Source organism: Wyeomyia smithii, chromosome 2 (assembly GCF_029784165.1).
Source record: "Wyeomyia smithii strain HCP4-BCI-WySm-NY-G18 chromosome 2, ASM2978416v1, whole genome shotgun sequence".
NCBI lineage: Eukaryota > Metazoa > Arthropoda > Insecta > Diptera > Culicidae > Wyeomyia > Wyeomyia smithii.
In genome coordinates this window covers 182,503,633-182,524,785 of record NC_073695.1, presented here as the reverse complement: position 1 = coordinate 182,524,785, position 21,153 = coordinate 182,503,633, and the positions used below count along the sequence as shown (strand labels likewise).

Below are 21,153 nucleotides of genomic sequence, written 5' to 3'. Positions count from 1 at the left end.
TCTTTAGCTTATAAGATATTTTAGACCATAAGGCATCCCGATCAGAAAGACAAAACAAAAATGTAACAGAAGCTGTTAGTTTGTTATGTGAAAAACCTTTCAGGTTGTGTTTTAATTTCGATCCCGTTAGGTGTTAAAATAACAGATATCATAACGAAAAATATTCTACTAATATCAAACTCATATCAAACCTTGTTACTAACGTATCAGCTTTCTAAAAAAATTAGATAGCACATAGAAAAGTATAATAACAACCATTTGTTATAAACAACAGGTTTTGATAGAGACGAAAAAAATGTTAGATTTGTTTCAGAACAACTCCATTTCATGATTTGTTATTATAACTCATTCAGATTCAGTTTTGTTATCCAAAGCAAATGGGAAAATACAAAATCGTATCAAAATATGTTATTTGTAACTCCCGTTGATAGAATTTTGTAATATTTAGTTTTGCTCTTCTAATCAGGATTAGATTAAATTGGCTCCGTAAAACATTAATTTGTTATGTGCCGTGTCAAATAAATGTTGTGAAAAAAAAATCTTACAATTTTTTCGTCTCTATCAAAACCTGTTGTTTATAACAATGGTTGTTATTATACTGTTCTATGTGCTATCTAATTTTGTTAGAAAGCTGATTCATTAGTAACAAAGTTTGATATGGGTTTGATATTGGTAAAATATTTTTTGTAATTATTTCTGTTATTTTAACACCTAACGGGATCAAAATCAAAACACAACCTAAATGGTTTTTCACATAACAAACTAACAGCCTCTGTTACATTTTTGTTTTGTCTTTCTGATCGGGCAGCCCTTCCATCTCCCCAAACGATCGCTTCGAATAGTAAGTCGACTCCAGATCCGGCCAAAACACCGTGTCTTCGGCCTTATGGTATTTTTTGGTGAGCGACGCAACTTCCGGCAGGTACTTTGTACTAGAAATTCCCCCGTCCACGGCCAGTCCGGAGCGAAAGAAGAGCAGCTTTGACATCGTCTTCTCGCTGATTGTCGGCCACAGCAGCACCTTTTTGGGGAACCTGGTGTGTTAAAAAAAATATCACCTTGATGCTTACTTTTTTCGTGAGGAAAGTTGAATACAAAGTGCCCTGCCAGTCGTTGCCATCGAAGGTGAGACAGGTCTCGTCGATTTGACCATCTTATTCAGGCGCTGCCACTGCGTCATTGCCTGCAGCTCCGAGATTTGTGAACGGGACTGCTGCTTCCTGACATGTAACTCCATGTTTGCCAGGCACTTTTTCACTGTCTGGCCAGTTGCACCGATCTCCAGGCCAAGCGATGTAGCCTCTTTTCCCTCGGTCTTCCTCTTCAGCATCCTTTGGAGCTTTTTGTCGATAAGGGTCGTCGGCCGTCCATATCCAGGCATTCTTTCAATGCTCTGATTGTTGTCTGATAGTGCCAAGATGTTGTAGATGCCGGAACGGGCCAAACTGCTCGGTGGGGTACCATTATTTAAACGCGCACACATCTGAACGGAGTAGCTTCTCTGTATTCGCCATCACGGCTAGAGTTCGACTGATAGAGCTATAAATTTTTTTCTGATGGCTCATGGGTTAATATGATTGATGCTGCATGCGAAGTTTCGTCAGTGCGTGTAAAGGTAAACCCATGAAAAATCGGCAATTGTTGTCCATTTTTTTAGCACAAACGTTATTCGCGATTCGGCAGGTTATGCAGAAATGCCGCTAATACATGGTGCCCACACACATCTATTCATCGATTTTAAATCATATACGACACAATCGATCGTGACCAGCTATGGCAAATTATGCCAGACTACGGATATCCGGACAAACTAACACGGTTGGTCGAATCGGCAATGGATCGAGTGATGTGTGTAGTTCGAGTTTCGGGGGCACTCTCGAGCCCCTCCGAATCTCGAGAAGGTCCGAGGCAAGGTTATGTGCCTACTGTTCAATACTGCCCTGGAAGTTGTCATTAGGAAAGCGGGAATCACTACGAGTAGCACGATATTCCAAAAGTCGATTCAAGTGTTTGGCTTCGCTGACGATATCGATATTGTAGCTCGTACCTTTATGAAGATGGCGGAAACGTACATCGGACTAAAGGCCGAAGCCAAACAGATTGGGTTGATCATCAATGCATCGAAGACGAAGTACATGAAAGTAAAAGGTTCGCGAGAAGACTGTGTTAACCTTCCACCTCAAGTTCAAGTTAGTGGTAATGAAGTCGAGGTGACTGACAAGTTCGTGTACCTGGGCCCACTGGTAACTGCCAACGACCATAGCAGCATAGAAGTTCATCGGCGCTTCATGGCAGGAAATCATGCATTCGGTATCCGGAGATCGAGTAGAATTCGCCATCACACCAAGTTTACCATCTACAAAACACTGATTAAACCGGTAGTTCTCAACGGCCATGAGACATGGACTATGCTTGGGAAAGACCATCGCTTCGTTGCGGTCTTTGAGCGGATTTGTTGCGTGCCATCTTCGGAGGACTGCTGATGCAGAACGGAACGGGAAAAAGGCAAATGAACCACGAACTGCAGGAACTGCTTATGGAGCCATCTATCGTTCACACCGCTAAGGTTGGAAGATTGCGGTCAAGGTCATAGCGGCGGTATATCGGACGACATCCCGATAAAGAACCAATCCGTCAGGGACGAGACGGAGAGACGCGCAGCGGGCAAGGCGGATCAAGGTGGAAAACGATTTGCAGATCGAGTGGAGTCGAAACGACTCTTACGTACAACAAAGGCCACGGCTTGGGACTGTTTGGTAAGTAAGCAATTTATATCGCAATGGGTAATAAGAACATATTGTTGATTTGAGAAAATTCATTTACAATTATTGTAAAAAGCGTCGTATTTTTAATAAATCGCTAGAGTTTGGTATTATATTCAAAATTGAAACAATGTTCTTTAGCTCATACGCTAAAGACTTTTTACTCGGGGAATAAGCAGCGCGTAAAAAACCGCGTAATTTTTACTAAATACTTTCGAAAAAGAATTAATAGCAGTGTTTTTTCCACCTGTTAGTCGAGTTGAAAATCAACAAAGAAAATAAAAAGCCAAATCGATATAATGGCCAAATCGATGAATATTTAGCAATTGGATTGAGTCAACTTATCGGACACTCTTAATCCTCTAGTGCCCAGTGCCGCTTCAAGACGGTCTTAAGGTAAACCTTCAAAAGTCTTCAATCAATACTCATGAAATGTTTATAAAGTTTCAAAGTGATTTGTTCGATGTCCGTCTGAAAATAATTAGGGCACTATTAAAAACGGTTCGAAAATGATAAACCATTGAAAAATCGCAGCGTTAAAAAACGCAAAAATTCCGAAATCTGTGAAAAAAGCATCAAAATCGCGTAAAAGATACTTTACTGTATTTGTTATTTGAATATGTGCCTCTCTACAGATTATGGCCTCTCTACAGACCGGTTTTCTGTTCAAAGTTATGCTTTTTCAAATGTAGAATACTTTTAGTTATAATATTATTCTTATTAAGGCAATGAAACTTCTGTTTTCCTAGAATTGTTTTTGAATTTTTGAATAGTTCCTCGAAATCCTCTGACAATTTTTCACATTGTTTTTGTATTGAAATATATAACTTTGAATATTGCAACAAAAAATGGTTCAAACATTGAATGTTCTATTGTTTTGTTAATTTTATTGTTATTTACAAATTTATAATAATTTATTTAAAAAAATGCTTCGATTTTTGGTAGGACTTGTGTGCTCGCTTCTTGTTCAAATAATATAAAATGGTATATATTTGTCAATCAAAATGGTGTGTTGTTATGAATTGGTGTAGGTAACTAATAAACATCATTTGGGAAAAGATTTTAAGAATTGATAACATTAAAGTTACCATCATGAAGCAGAAAATACATACATATATGCAGAAACTTTGTTATTCACATATGTACATTATTAATTTGTTGCAATTACCTGCTCTGCTATTCTGCTTTACTGGAAACGAGAGGAACACTCACTTTTTAACGTGTAATATGTGTCATCATGTCAAGAATATCATTTACCTCTTTGGCTCCACTTAAGGCAAAATGAATTTCATTAGAAGGTAATTTCCTGTTCATCGTACGATCTCATTCACCTATCAATTCTTTTACAGCACCCCGAGAGTGTTAATAGTACCATGCTGCTTGTCTCACATTTTGCTACCAGAGTCTGTAATGATATACAATTATGTAGCAATATAAACGGTGAATCTCTAAGGACTCATCACCGCATCATCGTTACTAGCGGTGGATTTGTGATGGTTTGATACCATCATCCCTAGCACTTCATTGGACCGCAACTTGAGATTGCATCGAGAGTGCAACGGAAATAATTATAACACCTTAACGAAGATTTCATCAGATGTAGGGCCATGCTAGAAATAATTTTATTCTGAATATTTTCTCGCGTCACATGACAGAAGTATAATTCAGTATTATATCTATGGTTTACTTTGGAAATTACTTCAAAACAAACCACCGACAAAGTCTGAAGAAAATTTTTTTAAGATTAAGAAAAGTAGATTGAAAGCATCAACCAGTCGGGTTCTATTTCACTGCATCTCGGACTACACCATCTTCGGGCGAAAGTCTTTTTTTCCCATTCATTAACCACCGAAAGCGGACTGATTAGTAACGCAAACAATACACCCCTAGAATTTTACCGGAGATCTTCAGAGCCGCAATTGTTTGCTAAATTGAAACCACATTCTTCTCGTGGGCTCATCTGCCGGGATAATCCTTTCCCCGGTGTTATGCCTTCCATCGACATGCTTACACAGAATTCGCCCGTTGTCGCATGGTTGGTCTGCTGCGGCAGGTTGCTTAAAACAGTTGAACGGTAAGAAGGAAATTTGCATACTGTAATTAAAACCAAACCGAAAGCGTAATCTTTTTGGCCACCAGCCCGCAACAGGATCAGCCAGAGATTAGGTTTGCTCTGCGATCCGCAAGTCTTATCCGGCTGGAGCGATGCAGAAAGTGTGCTCGAAACAGGTTGCAGAGAAAATGATCGACTCGTTAGAATATGTGCAAATCAGTTTGAAACCGGATCAAATTTTTTAACGGAATAGATTATTTACTAAGATTGAAGATTTGCATAAATCATATTGATTGTCACTTACTGGGATTTAATTAGTTGTGGAACACACACGACTTGGGGTTGCTAAACATCTGGCCGCAATGCAGTTTGTCAGGTGTGAAGAAAATGTGTTAAAATTTGGAAATCGCAGGATCAGATTAAACCATTCAATAGTAGGGCCGCACAGTTGACAACAAGCAAGGTTTATACTACGGATAAGTCGAAGGCTTGATTGAAATATATTATAAGCCGGATAGGTAATTTTCTTTTTTCATTCACAGTCGCTTGCTATCTGCATAACCTGTGAATGCCTAGAATGTTGATCAAAAATTTCTTGGGTTTTAAAAACTCTGGTTCGTGAAGAATGTTGATCTGTGAATTTGACAAGTATCGCGATAAAATCGCGCAGAAAAGGCGTGCAAGACTTAACTAATCTGGAAGTTAAATTAATAATGTTTGTGATTCATATTCAATTTACTACAAGTTCATAGCATTGATACTGTGTATTTTATGTTGTTTTATGCAAAAAAAAAAACGCAACCATTATCTAGGCTATTATTCTTTTGTTACTTGTGTTTATGTGAAGAGCGCTCTTGAGACTGCAGTAGGCAAAAGTCGGAATCGATTAGAATAGCAGTTTAACGGTGAACTGAAACGCATCGATGACACTCCAAAAATCTGCCACCAGCATTACGGTTTCTGATTAGAATACCTATAAATCTACCAATGACATGGAAGCTAGCGCCCGTTCTCATTTCCGGCAAACTTTCCCCTAATGGGTGACAGCTTTAATCAATGTGAGGTTGCGTTGACACGTGAATCTGCAGGCAGTATAATTGCTCTCGATAAAATAAGTGGACAGTCCTCCTCATCTCATAATCTCGACCGTTGCTATTCATTCATCACAATTTCACCGTTAGAAGTATCGATCTGTTTCGCAAATCGAGTGGTTTGGGTGGAATATGAGATAAAAGTAAAACGAAATGGTCAGGTCGAATATGCGGGATTGTACGGCAGTTATCTGCAGTTGCTACAGTTGTCTGGATGACCCATATATTTGAACAGATATTATTATTGCGTGACAAGAGCTGCCGAATCAAAAGAAGCTGCTTTAAGTTTTACTGAACGTGTTTATTATATTTAAGTTTTGACAATAAAGCATAGTTTATAGTTACAAGCGAAGTGAAAAATTCGACAAGTAAAATAGCATAAATTTTCGCTAGTGAAATCTATCGTGAAAATTGGCCGGAACTAACAGAATATAAACGCGCTGAAAAGTCAAGTTTAAGCTTGTTGCTGCTTTTTTCAATAGTGTTTATGTGTGTGAAAAAGGTAATTTCAAGTGAAAAAGATGAGATCTACAACCTACGATTTCGCTGGATCGAATTTGTTTACAGTTCCAAACGAAGTAAAATTTTTGCAGGTAGCATTTTTCACGCGCGTGAACGAAATAAACATTTTGTATGAAATTTTCACTTTGCTTAGAACTCTAAACAAAGCTTAATACGGTAAAAATGTATTTAGTGATAAAAGTAACGATAATCATTACGCGTTAAACATTTCACTTCACTTGATTAAAATCGATTTTTTTCTGTGGCAGCGTTCAACATTTCATAATATTTATTTTTTGTCTAGATATTCCAGAACAAAAAAAATGCTCAGAAATAAAATAATCATCAGTGATCAGTCTTAAATAAACTGTAGAAACAATATTCAAAAACGGAAGCAGCAAACGAAACGATAATTTAGAAAACTGATTAAATATAAAAAATATAACATTAGAAAGCATGACTATGGAAAGGAAGATCACATAAAATTGAGGAATCTAGAAATCGGAATCAAAAATGCGAAGCAATACATTTCAGAAACCTAAATCCGATAAAAAATTCGACAACAAAAGCTGCAAAACTCTAGCCCGCGAAAATTGAAAAGAAAGAAAAAATTAAGAGCGACACAGAAAAGTGAAAAATTAGAAAAACTTTAAGAAGCAGAAATAAACAAACTCTAGTTTAGTAAATTAAACGTAAATTAGAAATTAAAATTTGATAAAATACGCCTGTAGAACTGAGAAACAGTCAAGCTAAGGAGCAGGTAATTCATAAAAAAAAAATAACAAAACTTAAGCGAAAATTAAGAAGTACTAAGAATTAAGATAACTAAACTGAAATGAAGATTCAGAAATTTGAAAACCATAATATCCAAGTTTACAGAAAAAAGTTTTCTGAGTGAGAAAAAAGACTTTAACAATAATTTAAGAAATTGAGAAGACAAAATATACCGTAAATTGGAACAGGAATTATGTTGATATAAAACTGCTACAACAAAAAAAAAAAACAAATAAATAAAAAAACAACCCAATCCAAAATAAAACAAAAAAAAACATAGACGGTCAGAAAAACGAATCAAATTAAACTCTGAGCTAAATGAAAAAAAAAAAAAAGAAAATTGAAAACGGAGGAGGGAAGTAGAAAATTAAAAATATTAGACTCATATAATTGGCAACCCTGTTTGCTTGCTATCGTGATTGATTTTAATCTCTGCGTATTTTGAAGTTTTTTCCCAATGTTATATTGGTCAAATTGATTCAATTGTTTAGTAAATCGATATTTAAGTTACCGGACCGCTTAAAAATAGTGTTTGGTTGTGAAATCTCACCCGGATCACTGTCAAACCGACAATTTTCATTCTGCCTAGGCAGCACCGCGTCGTTCATCACATACAGTACAAAATGGCTAAGAACTGTGGGAAATGTGTAAAAGCAATTCGCGGCATCGAACTTGCAAAGTGTGGTGGCTTCTGCGACAATATATTCCACTTCACTTGTTGCGGAACAACTCGCCCTGTTTACGAAACCATCTCCTCTAACTCTTTCTGGCTTTGTGATGAGTGTCGCGCTACCGTAAACAATCGTTGTTTAAAGGAACTGTGCGATAACGTTCCTATTGTGCTATCGCTCAAGCTTGAGCTGGAAGAATTAAAAGTGCGAATAACAACGCTGACCAGTGCAATTGATGCTAGTGTCGCTAGCACTACAGCCAGTTTGCGTCAGTTTGAGGAAAAGCTGGCCGAGTGTAAGCCCGTTAGTTCCACCAATTTGAATGACAAACCGGGAGCTACTCCGCGCGGTATGCAGAACTGGCCTACAATAAGTCGCCCAGTGACTAAAAGACGCCGTGAAGAGCAATATGCTACTAACCGGGACGCTATTGTTGGAACGAACTCCAGCCTGCTAACATCAATAGCTACTGTTCCTGCCGCTGAGAAAAAATTCTGGATTTATATATCCAGAATTCACCCAGATGTTTCGTGTGAAAATATTCATGAAATGGTCAAAGAGTGTCTGCAATGCGATGAGCCAGCTGATGTGGTGAAATTGGTTAAGAAGGATGTGGATACAAAAACACTCCGTTTTGTTTCATTTAAAATAGGCATTGATCCAAAACACAAGACCACTGCCCTTTCACCAAGCACTTGGCCCGCCGGAATATTGTTTAGAGAGTTTATTGAAAATGGACCAAAAAACGGCCGAGACCTGGCGCCTGCAACGCCTCTGACTATAACACCTGTTTGCCAATAACTGTGATGCATCCTACGGGGGACCAAGGGGGCCAACGGGCCCCCTCTCCGGTTAAGTATATGTATAATATTTGCTTGCAAAAATCTCAGGGAATGTGCGTTTTTTCTAGCCAACCCGAGCTAACAGCTGCCGCTCAAAAATGCTACATTGATGAACTTGAAAGGAGCGATAAACAAAGGACTGAAAGCGCTGTTCAAGCTGCTGACACTGATGATTTAATGAACGACCAACGTGAAGTCGACAGTTTAAGAAGGGTTTTTGATTCTGACGGTGAGCGCGAGCATGTACTTGTCACAGGTAAACAACAAGAATGTATATGTTCACATGAAGCTAGGTGTTCGGACTCTGCCGTCGTTGAAATTCAACCCAATTTTCAGTCGAATTCTACAATTGATGTTTGTGTCGATGGCGCGCCGCTGGATGCTGATTTATGCGACAACCTCAATTTCTTCTACCAGAATGTGAGAGGGCTACGCACTAAAATCGACGAGCTGTTTGTTGCCACTTTGGATGCTGATTATGACGTCATCGTTTTCACCGAAACCTGGCTGAACGATCAAATTTGCTCCCCTCAGCTGTTTGGACCAATGTACACAGTTTACCGCAATGACCGTGACGTAGCACGTACAGGTAAATCCCGCGGTGGCGGTGTCCTCGTTGCAGTATCTAATAGGTTACAGTCTAAACAAAGACCTAGTATTAGATTTGATATAGAACAGTTATGGGTAGACGTTCGCATACATGACACTAACATTTGTGTAGGTGTTGTATATATCCCGCCTGATACCGCCGATAACATTTCTGTCATTCAGAATCATATCGATTCGGTGCTTGCTATTACGAACTCTCTTCAATCGAACAATGCTCACTTGCTTTTCGGGGATTACAATCAGCCTGGCCTTGCTTGGAAAGCCAGCCGCTCTGGTAGCGTTTTTGCTGATCCTTCGGATTCGAGTTTCAGTAGTTCAAGTATTGCGTTGTTGAAAGGAATGTCTTTACATAACATGACTCAATTAAGCACAGTGAAGAACAGTCGAAATCGGACTCTTGACCTCGTATTCGTCAATGACGAATCCGCACCAAACTGTACCATCATCGAAGCATGCGATTCGTTAGTTGGTATCGACCCCCATCATCCACCACTGTCTGTATCATTGGCTTGCCCTCAGCTAGTTCGTTTTAAAGAATTGTCTGAAACTGCGCAACTTAACTTCAGTAAAACTGATTTCGAAGGTCTCCAGAGGGCTCTACTCACAATTAATTGGGAAAATTTGCTGAGTCGCGGAACTGATATTGATAGTGTAGTAGAAATATTCTCACACACACTGAAACTGCAATTTAGCAACTTTGTTCCGTTGTTTCGCACACGGCCGAAACCTGTATGGTCCAATCGACGACTTCGAGAGTTAAGACGACAAAGAGCAGCTGCACTTCGCAACTACGTTAGACGACGAAACGCTATGACTAAGCTATCCTTCACTACTGCTAGCAAACAGTATAAAATTTACAACCGTTTTCTTTACTCTCAACACGTGTTACGCACCCAATCACAACTCAAACGAAATCCAAAACGTTTTTGGTCATTCGTTAACAGTAAGCGGAAAGAAAGTGGACTCCCCAACAGCATGTTTCTTGGAAATGACAGTGCGGAATCACTTGACGGTATTGGCTCTTTATTTAAGAAACATTTCTCGAGCGTATTTAGTTCGACTTCTGCAAATACGTCTCAAATACAGAGCGCCCTTCGCGACGTTCCTCATAACGTAGTAAATCTGAGTAATTTAAGTTTTACTAACGAAGATGTTCTCAAAGCCACAGAAAAACTGAAACCTTCTTCTTCAGCTGGGCCTGACGGTATTCCAGCCATTGTTTTGAAAAGATGTGCCATCGCGCTCAGTGTTCCGTTAAGAATAATTTTTAATAAATCGTTTTTACAAGGGGTATTTCCTAATTGCTGGAAAAAGTCGGCTATGTTTCCAGTCTACAAAAAAGGCAACAAACACGATGTGGTGAACTACAGGGGAATAACGTCTCTATCCGCTGGATCAAAATTATTTGAGATTTTAGTCGGCAACGTTTTATTCCGTGAATTCAAGCCATACATTTCAACAGTCCAACATGGCTTCTACCCCGGTAGATCGACCACGACTAACTTACTGGAGTTTACGTCGCACTGTATCAAAAACATAGAGAACGGGATGCAAGTGGATACCATCTATACAGATCTAAAGGCAGCGTTTGACCGTGTTGATCACAACATTCTGTTGGCTAAAATCGAACGCCTTGGTGCATCACACCATTTTACTAAGTGGTTAAAATCGTACCTCGTAGATCGCACACTGTACATTAAATTAGGCAACACCGAGTTAGATAGCTTCGTTAACCTGTCGGGTGTCCCTCAAGGGAGCAACCTTGGACCATTGCTTTTCAATCTTTTTTTCAACGATGTTTGTTACGTCATTCCACATGGCTGTAAATTAATTTATGCTGATGATCTAAAACTGTTTCGCATCATTCGATCTATAGCTGACTGCAAAGAATTGCAAAAATATCTTGATGCATTCGTTGATTGGTGTAACCGTAATTTTCTGACAATCAGTGTTTATAAATGCTCCGTAATTTCTTTCACACGAAAAATTAAACCACTACCTTGGAACTATAGTATATGTGGAGAAACCCTCGAGAGAGTATCGGTAATGAAAGATTTAGGTGTACTGCTTGACTCCCAGCTGTCCTTCAAGCACCACTATTCTCATATCATTGCACAAGCAAACAGAAATCTCGGCTTCATGATGAGAATCGCCAAAGAGTTTACTGATCCGTTTTGTCTGCTATCGCTATACGTCTCACTAGTTCGCTCTGTTTTGGAAACATCTGCTATCATATGGAGCCCTTACACTGACATCTGGGCCAACCGGATTGAATCAGTACAGGTCAGGTTTCTGCGTTACGCTCTAAGATCACTTCCATGGCGTGATCCTGCCCAATTACCACCATATGCTAACCGATGCCGTCTACTTGGCATTGACACACTAGCAAAAAGAAGAGACGTGTCCAAGGCTGTATTCGTGGGAAAACTACTAAGTGGCGAAATTGACGCTCCAAACATTTTGGCTCAAATCAACGTGAATGTTCCCTATCGAAACCTAAGATTGCGAAACTTTCTGCGTCTCCCATTTCATCGTACAGAATATGGCCAAAACGAACCCATCAGGGCGATATGTGACGTCTTCAACAATGTATTTTACTTATTTGACTTCAACGTTTCTAGTATTACTTTTAAAAATAGACTCAAGCGAATGTTGTAATTTGTTAGCCTTAGGGTAAATTTGTTTCTTAGCTAGTTAAGTGATTTCATGTGTCATATTTTACAATAGTATATTTATTTGTTGTTAGACTTAAATTCAAAAATGTTAATGTTCAATCAAAAGATGGTGGGGTTTTTACGCGCATTTGAGCTTTTCTTAAGGAATTTCTCGAATGGGCTTTTCCCCACCCAACCCACTTCATTAAGACCAAAAAGGTCAGATGATATGAATAAATAAATACAAATACAAATACAAATATCGTGAACCTAAGGAGCTGGAGTAACTGTACCATGTCAGTGAGTCGCAAAAGTTCTATGAGAAGGTAAACCAGCCTTACAGAGGCTATGTGCCGCGGATGGGAACCTTCTCACGATTGTCAGCGAGGTGAGAAACTGACTTAGGAGCATCAGCAGGAGATGACCGAGTACAAGCCCCCGATGTTCATGAAGTTCTTTGTGAGATCGGGAAGCTTAAGAACAACAAAGCCGCAGGCAAAGACGGACTGCCGAGCGAGCTCTTTAAACATGGGATACAGGCGCTGGATAGAGCACTACAATGGGTCAATTCCAGGGTTTAGGAGATGGAAAAATTGCCAGACTAGTGGATGGAGGGAGTTGTCTGCCTCATCTACAAGAAGGGCGACAAGGTGGAGTGCAGCAACTACCGCGGTATTTCTCTTATCAATGCAAAGGAAAATACTCTCACATATCCTGTTCCGTCTTCTAACACCTTTAACCAAGAGGTTCGTGGGCCAGTATCAAGCGGGTTTCAAGGGAGCCTGTGCTACTACGGACCAGATCTTCTCAATCCGACAGGTCTTACAGAAATGTCGCGAGTACAACGTGCCCATTCATCACATGCACATTGCACATTCATCGATTTCACGGCGGCCTTTAAACAGTCGATCGAGAACAGCTGCGGTAGGTCATGCACGATAACGGATTCCACGATAAACTGACTCGCTTGATCCAAGCCTTCATGGCGCAAGTGATGTGCTACGTGCTTGTTTCGGGTTTAAGACAAGGTGATGGACTTTCCCCTGAGGGTGTGATCCGAAGGGCGGGCATCGACAAGCGGGGCATAATTTTCACAAGGTCTATACAGCTTCTAGGCTACGCGGATGACTTTGAAATCGTAACACGTAGCTTTGCGACGGTGCACATAGGGGTATTTGAGTGCAAAAATTGGAATAAATTGCAAAATTCAAAATTATTATTGAACCCCCACAATTAATACCACTAGATTCATAGATATTGGGGGTATCCCATGGCAACTATTTTGCTTTAATTTGTTTTGTTTTTGGCTCACAACAGCTGTAAAACTAGAAGGCAAAAGCAAAGCAGATTTTGAATACGAAGTTTTGTGATTTTTTCGGTGGAATTTATAATACTGGTGATTTTTTTCGGCCTGTTTCAAATATGGATCTTCAAATGAAAGGTATGCATTAGGTTTTGAACATTTTAGATGGAGGGTTTGGTGTCTTGTTGACTGTATATTTTGCATTGCCAATTATGGATATTTTACCTTTCGAATTGAGCTTCGAAATTGTTTTTTTATATGTTCTGACGTTTCTGTGCATAAACAAGCTCATTTTTGAATAGATACGAGTGTCCTTAGACACGTCCAGAAAAAAACCTGCGAATGTTTGCGCGTTTATGATATATCATGATTTTATGCAATCCTATTCAATGTTTTTTTTTTTATGAGTTTTTTTTAATCGCGACGTGTTTCAGACTGTTTTCCACTTTCGGAGGAAACTTTTTTGAAAATGGTTTCAAGAATCCTCTGCCACACCGCGGAATGAAAAATTTAATTTTTTGGAGGCGAAGTTATTCCAAATAATGAATCGTTTTTAAAATCGCGAAAGATGCTTAAACAGCGAATGAGTGTTTTTAAAGCAGATATCATGCGCACGTGGACAGCATCTAATCGACACAAAATCTGCTTCTCTACAATGAATGATACTTTGAGTCTCTTGGTTCCAAAACAAGTGAATTCCTCTAAGGATGTCGTTGTAATATTTGGTAACGATTTTTAGGATGAGTCTGATAAATAAACGTTTTTGTATATTACTTCGTTTAACTGTATAAAAATCAAATATAAATAAGAAAACAAATCCAGCTAAATCTGTTTTCGTGCAGTCTGTATTGAAGCTGTCTGCATAAAAGCAAAACTTCAGAACTACATTCCGATTCGGATCTCGATTTTTTGTTAGTTATTATTAATCATTACTTCGCGGTCAACTGTTTGGTGTACAGGTCAATTGCGAGGCTAGTACTACGATTCTTTCGACGCTAACAGCCTCTTCCGAACCGATATCAGACTGATTTTAAAAACAATAAGAAAAGAAAAGTTATTTATCACTGCTACGTAGATATTATTTATCTTTCAATTATAATTTTTATATAAAAGACATAGAAACTGCTAAATATGAAAATTTTCAGCGTTATTGTGCATGAAAATAATTTTTTCACCCATTTCACTCAAAATACCCCTATGTGCGGTGGAGGAAACTTACCTCCAACTGAAAGCCGAAGCCGAACGAATCGGTCTGCAAATAAATACTTCGAAAACGAAATACATGCAAGCGAGAGGCTTCAAGTAGAACAACATCAGCCTCCCAACTCAAGTCCCTGTAGACAGCGATGAGCTTGAGGAGGTCGACGAGTACGTGTATTTAGGGTCACTGATGACCACCGACATTGACACCAGCAAAGAGATTCAGAGATGCATTCTGGGTGGAAATCGTGCCTGCTTTTCACTCCGGAAGATACTTCGATCGAGTCGAGTGCGATGACGCTCCTAGTTGTCGCTGTATAAGACCGGTAGTTCTCTACGAAATCGAGACAATAACGCTTCTCGCGGAGGACCATAACGCTCTTGGAGTTTTCGAAGGAAAAGTGCTGCGGACTATTTACGGTGGAGTACACACGGACGACGGAGGTTGGCGACGGCGCATGAACCATAAGCTGCACGCGCTGCTTGGAGGGAACCCCATTGCACACCTGGCGAAAGTCAATAGGTTGTAGTAGGCCGGTCACATAGTAAGAATGCCGGATAGCAACCCTGCCGGCACCAGAAATAAAGAAGCGCAGCGTGCACGATGACTCGACCATTGAAGGAGACTTACGGGTGATAAATAGCGAATCACAGCCCAAAATAGAACAACATGGCGACAACTTCTTAATACAGTGCCTTGGTGCTCTCGTCGATTTATTAGTGTGGTAAGGGTAATTAGCTGAAAGAAATAAAAAATGTAAAGAAGGAAATGGAAAAAAGGAATCATAAAAATTAAAAGTATCGTAAGAAAGAAAAAAACTAAAACTAAAATTTGTATTTAGAATCATGAAAAATAAACATTACGCAAGTTTGCAGCGTACATTTTGAGAACAAACTGTAGAAGATATTTTTTGTTTTAGAAATATCTATAACCTAATAACTTCTCAACAAATTCGTTGACTGTCATTAATTAGATAGTAAATGATGTGCATAACATGATTTTTAAGAGACATGCTGTGCTAACTAATATTCCACTTTGTATCAATCTAAATGACAGACTTCGCATGCATTTTGCACATGCATCCGGCATACCAAAAAAAAACAAAAAACTGAAGAAACAAAAAATTTAAAATCTGAAAATTTGAGAAAAGATGAAACATTTAAAAAACCCTAAAAACTGAATAAACGTTTAGTTACCAAAAAAGTTCATTTTGAAAGGCAAGAATTAATTTTGTAGAATGATAAAACAGTCAAAAACTGAGACGGAGACAACAAAACCTTCAAGAATCTGAACTTCGAAATGAGAAAAAAGCAACACCATTTGGAAAACTGAATTAAATGAGAGGACAAAATAAAAAAATTGTAATAAAACTTGCAAATAATTAAAAATACTGAGAAAATTGAGTTGAAAAAAAAAACCATTTATTAGGTTGACAACTTAACTTCCGCCGTTTTCCAGTAGATGTCTCTAGGCGTAAGTGCTGATCAACATAAATCGATTAGGATCGATACACAATAATCGTGGACTACTGCAGGGATACCAAATGTGCAGATTTGTCTGCAAAACGCAGATTTTTGGAGTCCATGTGCAGATTTTTAGTGCTTTGCAGATATTTGCAGTTTTTCCACGATTTCTGCAGATTTTTGTCAGAGTCTCCTGTTATTTGCGCAGATTTTCTTAAAATGTGTGCAGATTTTTACAGACTTTTGCCCGCGTGTGCGAAATTTTTTCGGATCACGGGTAAATTTTTTTCAGATTTCGAGCACATTTTTCCGGTTTTTCGAGCAGTTGCAGACATTTTTCAAAAACATCTGGCATCTCTGGACTACTGTCAACATTATCACCAGATAATGTATACCAGATGTGCAGATTTGTCTGTAAAACGCAGATTTTTAGAGTCCGTGTGCAGATTTTTATTATTTGCAGATATTTGCAGATTATCCATAATTCCTGCAGATTTTCGTCAGAGTCTTCTTATATTTGCGCAGATTTTCGTTTTTCAGCCGAATTCTTGTAATTTGCGGGAAGTACTTCTCTTTTTCAATTACTGTCGAATACTTATGGTTTTGGAAGGAGTAATATACTATGAGCTCTTAAACCCGTAATTGATGTGTTTGAACCGAGAAGGAAAAATAGTCATCTTGAAAGACACGAACAATGCTCGACTCCACTGTCGTTAAAGTGGTCAAAAATACTTGGAAACACTAAAGTGGAAGATATTACCCCATACGCAGTACTCTCCAGTCTCCAGACGTTGCGAAGCAGAAAAATTATGAAACGAATAATAGCAACAAAAATTGAATGTTTGGAAAATTGAAAACATAGCCGAAAATTAAGATATAAGAATATACACAAATACAAAAAACCTAAATTAATCCATTTAGCGGTCAGACCCAGCCTTTCTCATTAAAACTTCTTATTTGTAAAAATAGATTTACATGAACGCTTCAATTCAGTAAATGTATATTCACTCTTCAGGTTCTAAACAATTGATGCTCTAATCTATGCATATAAAAATACAGTCCGGTCTGTCTGTCTGTTTGATCCATATTGGCTTGAAAACTACCGAACCGATCGACGTGAAAATTTGTTATGTAGGGGTTTTTAGTGCCAATAAAGGTTCTTATGATAGTTTGAGACCCCTCCCTCTTCTGGAAGGGAGGAGTCCCATACAAATGAAACATAAATTTCTGCACAATTCAAGAACGAACCAAGCAAGTGAAACCGAATTTGGCATGTGGATGTTTTAAGGGGTGGTCCCCGTGGTTCTGTGGTTAGCGATGTCGGTCGGCTAGCTCTCCCACACGGTTGTGATATCGGGTTCGATTTCCGATCAGGTCGAGGAACTTTTCGAGCTGGAAATTTTCTCGACTCAGCACTGGGGCACGGTGTATCGTTGTACTTATCCTACAACATGCAAAATGTGTCGAAAACAATATCGATAACGAATTCTCTCAACTAATCTAGTTGATCGAGACCGCATTAGCCCCCAGGCTAGTGTGCGATATTGTTTTAGGTTTAAGGGGTAATAAATATGTCCATAATAGTTGGACGCCCCTCCCTTTTCTGGAAGGGAGGGGTTCCATACAAAAGAAACACAAATTTCTACACTTCTCGAGAACTAATCAACTAAATGGAACCAAATTTGGCAGGTAAATTTTTTAAGTGGTTAAAAATATGTCCATAATGTTTTGACACCCCTCCTTCTTTTTGAAGGGCGGGTGCCATACAAGTAAAACACAAATTTCTGCATATCTCGAAAACTAACCGAGAAAATAGAACCAAATTTAGCATGTGAATGTTTTTGGAGGTAACAAATATGTGCATAATGGTTTAATACCCCTCCATTTTCTGGAAGGGAGGGGTTGCATACAAATGCAACACAAATTGCTGCACATCTCGAGAGTTAACCAACTAAATGAAACCCAATTTGGTAGGTAAATGTTTTTAGAAGTAAAAAATATGTGCCTCTTCTATAAGTGAGGGGGCCATACAAATGAAACACAAGTTTCGCACAGCTCAATAACCAATCAAGATAAAACAAATCTGTCCATAGTGGTGCACAAATTTCTGCGCATCTCGCGAAATAATCAACTAAATGGAACCATATTTGTCAGGTGAATGTTTTAGTGGTAGCAAATATGTTCCATATAATATGTAACCAGTATGACGTTCAATCCAGAAATTGTCTCCAAATGCCATTATGTAACCAAAATGGCAACTTCCGGTTTCGGAAAAACAGCGGAAAACAACCAAATACCACCCAATATGGGTATTTCCGAAATCGGAATGATGCACTGGAACCACAAATCGACTTCAGACAACATTTTGAATTGTAAGATTGCAACTTCCAGTTTCTGAAAAACAGCCTGAAATGGCCGATTCCCATTAAATATGAGTATCTGCGGTACCAGAAAGATGCACAGAAGCTAAAAATTGATCACATACACAATCGTGAATTTTAAGATGGTGGCTTCCGATGTCTGGCAAACATCCGGAAATGACCAAATAGCATTCAATATAAATGTTTTCGGAACCAGAATAACTCCCAGATGATAGAAATTGATTTCACAGGCAATTTTAAAGTCCAAAATCACGATTTTCGGTTTCTGGAAAACAGCCCAAAGTGACCAAATACCACCCAACATGAGTATCTCCGAAGCCAGAATGTTGCAAGAAGCTAAAAATTGACCTCAGACACCATCATGAGTTGCAGGATGGCAACTTCTGGTTTCTGGTTGGAGAAACACCCATATTGGGTGTTATTCGATCATTTTCGGCTGTTTCCCAGGAACCGGAGGTCGCCAACCTAGAATCCAAAATTGGGTCTGTGGTCGATTTCAGCTGCTGTGTATAATTCTAGATCCGGAGATACTCATGTTAGACGGAAATTGGCCATTTTTGGCAGAAAAAACAGCCAAAGATGGCCGAGTTTAAGTAGTCTTCGGAATATGTTCCTTTTCATAGCTGAATTTCACATTTTTAAACATAACAGGCAAAGTAACAGTCCGATTGCAAAACAAACAAACAAATAGGATAAAAATTATGAGAACAGAAAAAGCAAAAGTCAGATAATTGAACAATCAAGAAAATAAGCTCATATAATTTTAAAAATATCACAAGACTGGAGAAAACTAAGCAAAATTATTGAGAATTAAAACACGAATATTTGGAAAATTTACATTTCAGCAAAGATGACTAAAACAAGATACCTGACTCTTGCAGAATTTATCGGACATGATTGTCGCTGCGCGTGAGCAAAAGTCGTACTAATTTATACACTGTTAATATGATGTATACTTACAAGCCCAAGACATGACTGCTGAAAGGTGAATCAATTTTTTCAGTATCCATGTGGACGACTTTACGGTGCTGCCATCTGAAAAATGATAATAACGTGTACGAATTTTTAGTTCTCAAACATGAAACTTTCCGGAAGAATTAAGAATTATTGGCGCATCATTTAAAATTAAGCGTACCATCAGAACTTCCTGATAACCGCTATGAGCTCAATATAATATAAACCCCCACTCTGATAGTCATTAGGCGCAAAAAATGACAATATCATTAATCTGCATGTTATCTTAAGGTCGAGCTGACCAAACTGCTACACCTTTTTCATATACAATCTTGAACAGCTTAACGATCGATGACGGCCTATGCACGATAAATCGGTTTTGCTCATAGTGACAATTTTATGAGAATTTGAGTTATCAGATGGCAGCACTAACCGTCGGAAATCGGTCGTGTTCAAAATGTATGAAAAATATGGAAGTTAGGTATCTTGTTATCTTTGATTTCAGGTAACAATAAACTAAACAAAATATGTTGCGAACAGAAATTTCATAAAACTGAACTGATGAAACAGTTAGTTTTATTCCAGCGAAAAAATGAAAACAATAAAAATACAATAGACACTTCAATGTTTAGTATTAGATAAAAAAATATAGATCAAATGTAGTTGTTAATGGTTTCCCGTATACTCCGATAATTTAAAATAAATAAATAGTAATAATGTATGAACTGTAAAGAGTAATAATGAATTAGTTATTGAGAGCAAGAATATCTTCAATTTACTTATCCAAGCTAAGTCACAAACGTTTTCATATTACAACCGTTTTTAAAACATTTGTGAGTTCCGGTTTTGTATACAGGTAAAGTAAGTTTGAGAAAGAAAATTGAAATTATTTACCACTGAAAATGAAAATACTTCTATCATGTTTTGAATAAATATTAGTCATGATGTTCTATTTAATGAAAATATTTCAATTGACGCACGGCTCTGCTCGTTTGAACGAAACAATTTAGCATGATTTTCGATGAAGAGCGAATAATGGATAATCAAACAGATCCATAAAGTTATTTGTTGTTGACTGTACATTTCTGTAAGGGTATCTGTATAGTTGCACCACGTTGAACAAAAATAGAAACAGTGAAACAAGAATGCGTTCGTGTTCGTGTCTCGCCTATGTAGCGCGAACGGATAATTTTCCGTTTTCGGTGAAAGCCAAATAGAGGCGATGAACATAATCCAAACGGTACAATGACACGTAATACGGTGGCGGTGGGGTGGACTCAGCTTTTCCAACCAACAACAAGTTACTGCTCGTTCGACACTATTACCCGGGCGCTTCCGTGAATTTCTCCGACAGGAAATTTTCTGGTTGATTGACTTTTTCGCTTCCCATTACGGTGCCATCAGGCGCCACCAATGAGGAAACTTTTGCCGGTTGAGTGATGCTTGGAACACATCACAAATTCAAATCACGTGTCAAAGAGTCACCAACTGGTCGTCATTGCTATTCAGGGTTTTCGGTGCTTGAAATAATTTTTGTTGGTTGTTCAAGGAATAAACGATTTGGTTTTCAATCGAATCCCACCCGTTTGCTGTCATTTAGTCTGAGGGAGGGTGTAAACTGTCATGTTATCGACCCTTTGATGAGTCAGGGCTGTTGCTCGGACTTGGTATCAGCAGCTGAAGTGTGAAATAATATTGAATGTTGAATTTCATAGGTTGTACCTAATATTCGCTTTATTTAATCAGTTTATAAAAAATACGCTAGAATTAAACGTTCTGCGGTTGCGATGAAATGAAACCGCGTTTAGGATGCAAAACAACTGTCTCTGAAAAGCAAGTACTGCAAAGTTATGGAAGCATCATACGTTTATTTGTGTATCTTTCAAGCGGTAAT

The 21,153-nt window shown here is 38.5% G+C and overlaps 2 protein-coding genes across 3 annotated transcripts in view; one reads left to right on the top strand and one right to left on the bottom strand.

The window, feature by feature from the left end:
* LOC129720246 (uncharacterized) overlaps positions 1 to 19,334 on the bottom strand; it is a 135,936-nt gene extending 116,602 nt beyond the window's left edge. Inside the window, exon 1 of the mRNA XM_055671695.1 lies at positions 19,266 to 19,334. Within this exon, the coding sequence (XP_055527670.1) occupies positions 19,266 to 19,278 (13 nt within the window). The 5' untranslated portion in view covers positions 19,279 to 19,334. The remainder of the gene's footprint in view (positions 1 to 19,265) is intronic.
* On the top strand, positions 7,911 to 12,195 carry LOC129723356 (uncharacterized). Of its 2 annotated transcripts, XM_055677537.1 has the most exons (3): positions 7,911 to 8,950; positions 9,031 to 9,283; positions 11,507 to 12,195. In XM_055677537.1, the coding sequence occupies exons 1-3, from the start codon at positions 8,936 to 8,938 to the stop codon at positions 11,959 to 11,961; spliced, it is 723 nt and encodes a 240-aa protein (XP_055533512.1). In that variant the 5' UTR covers positions 7,911 to 8,935; the 3' UTR covers positions 11,962 to 12,195. The 2 variants fall into 2 exon arrangements, with proteins under 2 accessions (XP_055533512.1, XP_055533511.1); XM_055677536.1 differs by having other exon boundaries at positions 7,911 to 9,283.
* Positions 19,335 to 21,153: the final 1,819 nt, after the last annotated feature.

What these genes read in the sequence shown, in the direction of transcription:
- LOC129723356 (XM_055677536.1), top strand. Translation starts at nt 8,659, where the DNA reads ATGCATCCTACGGGGGACCAAGGGGGCCAACGGGCCCCCTCTCCGGTT. An exon ending in CCGTGACGTAGCACGTACAG is followed by an intron (nt 9,284 to 11,506) that starts GTAAATCCCGCG and finishes ACGTCTCACTAG; the next exon opens with TTCGCTCTGTTTTGGAAACA.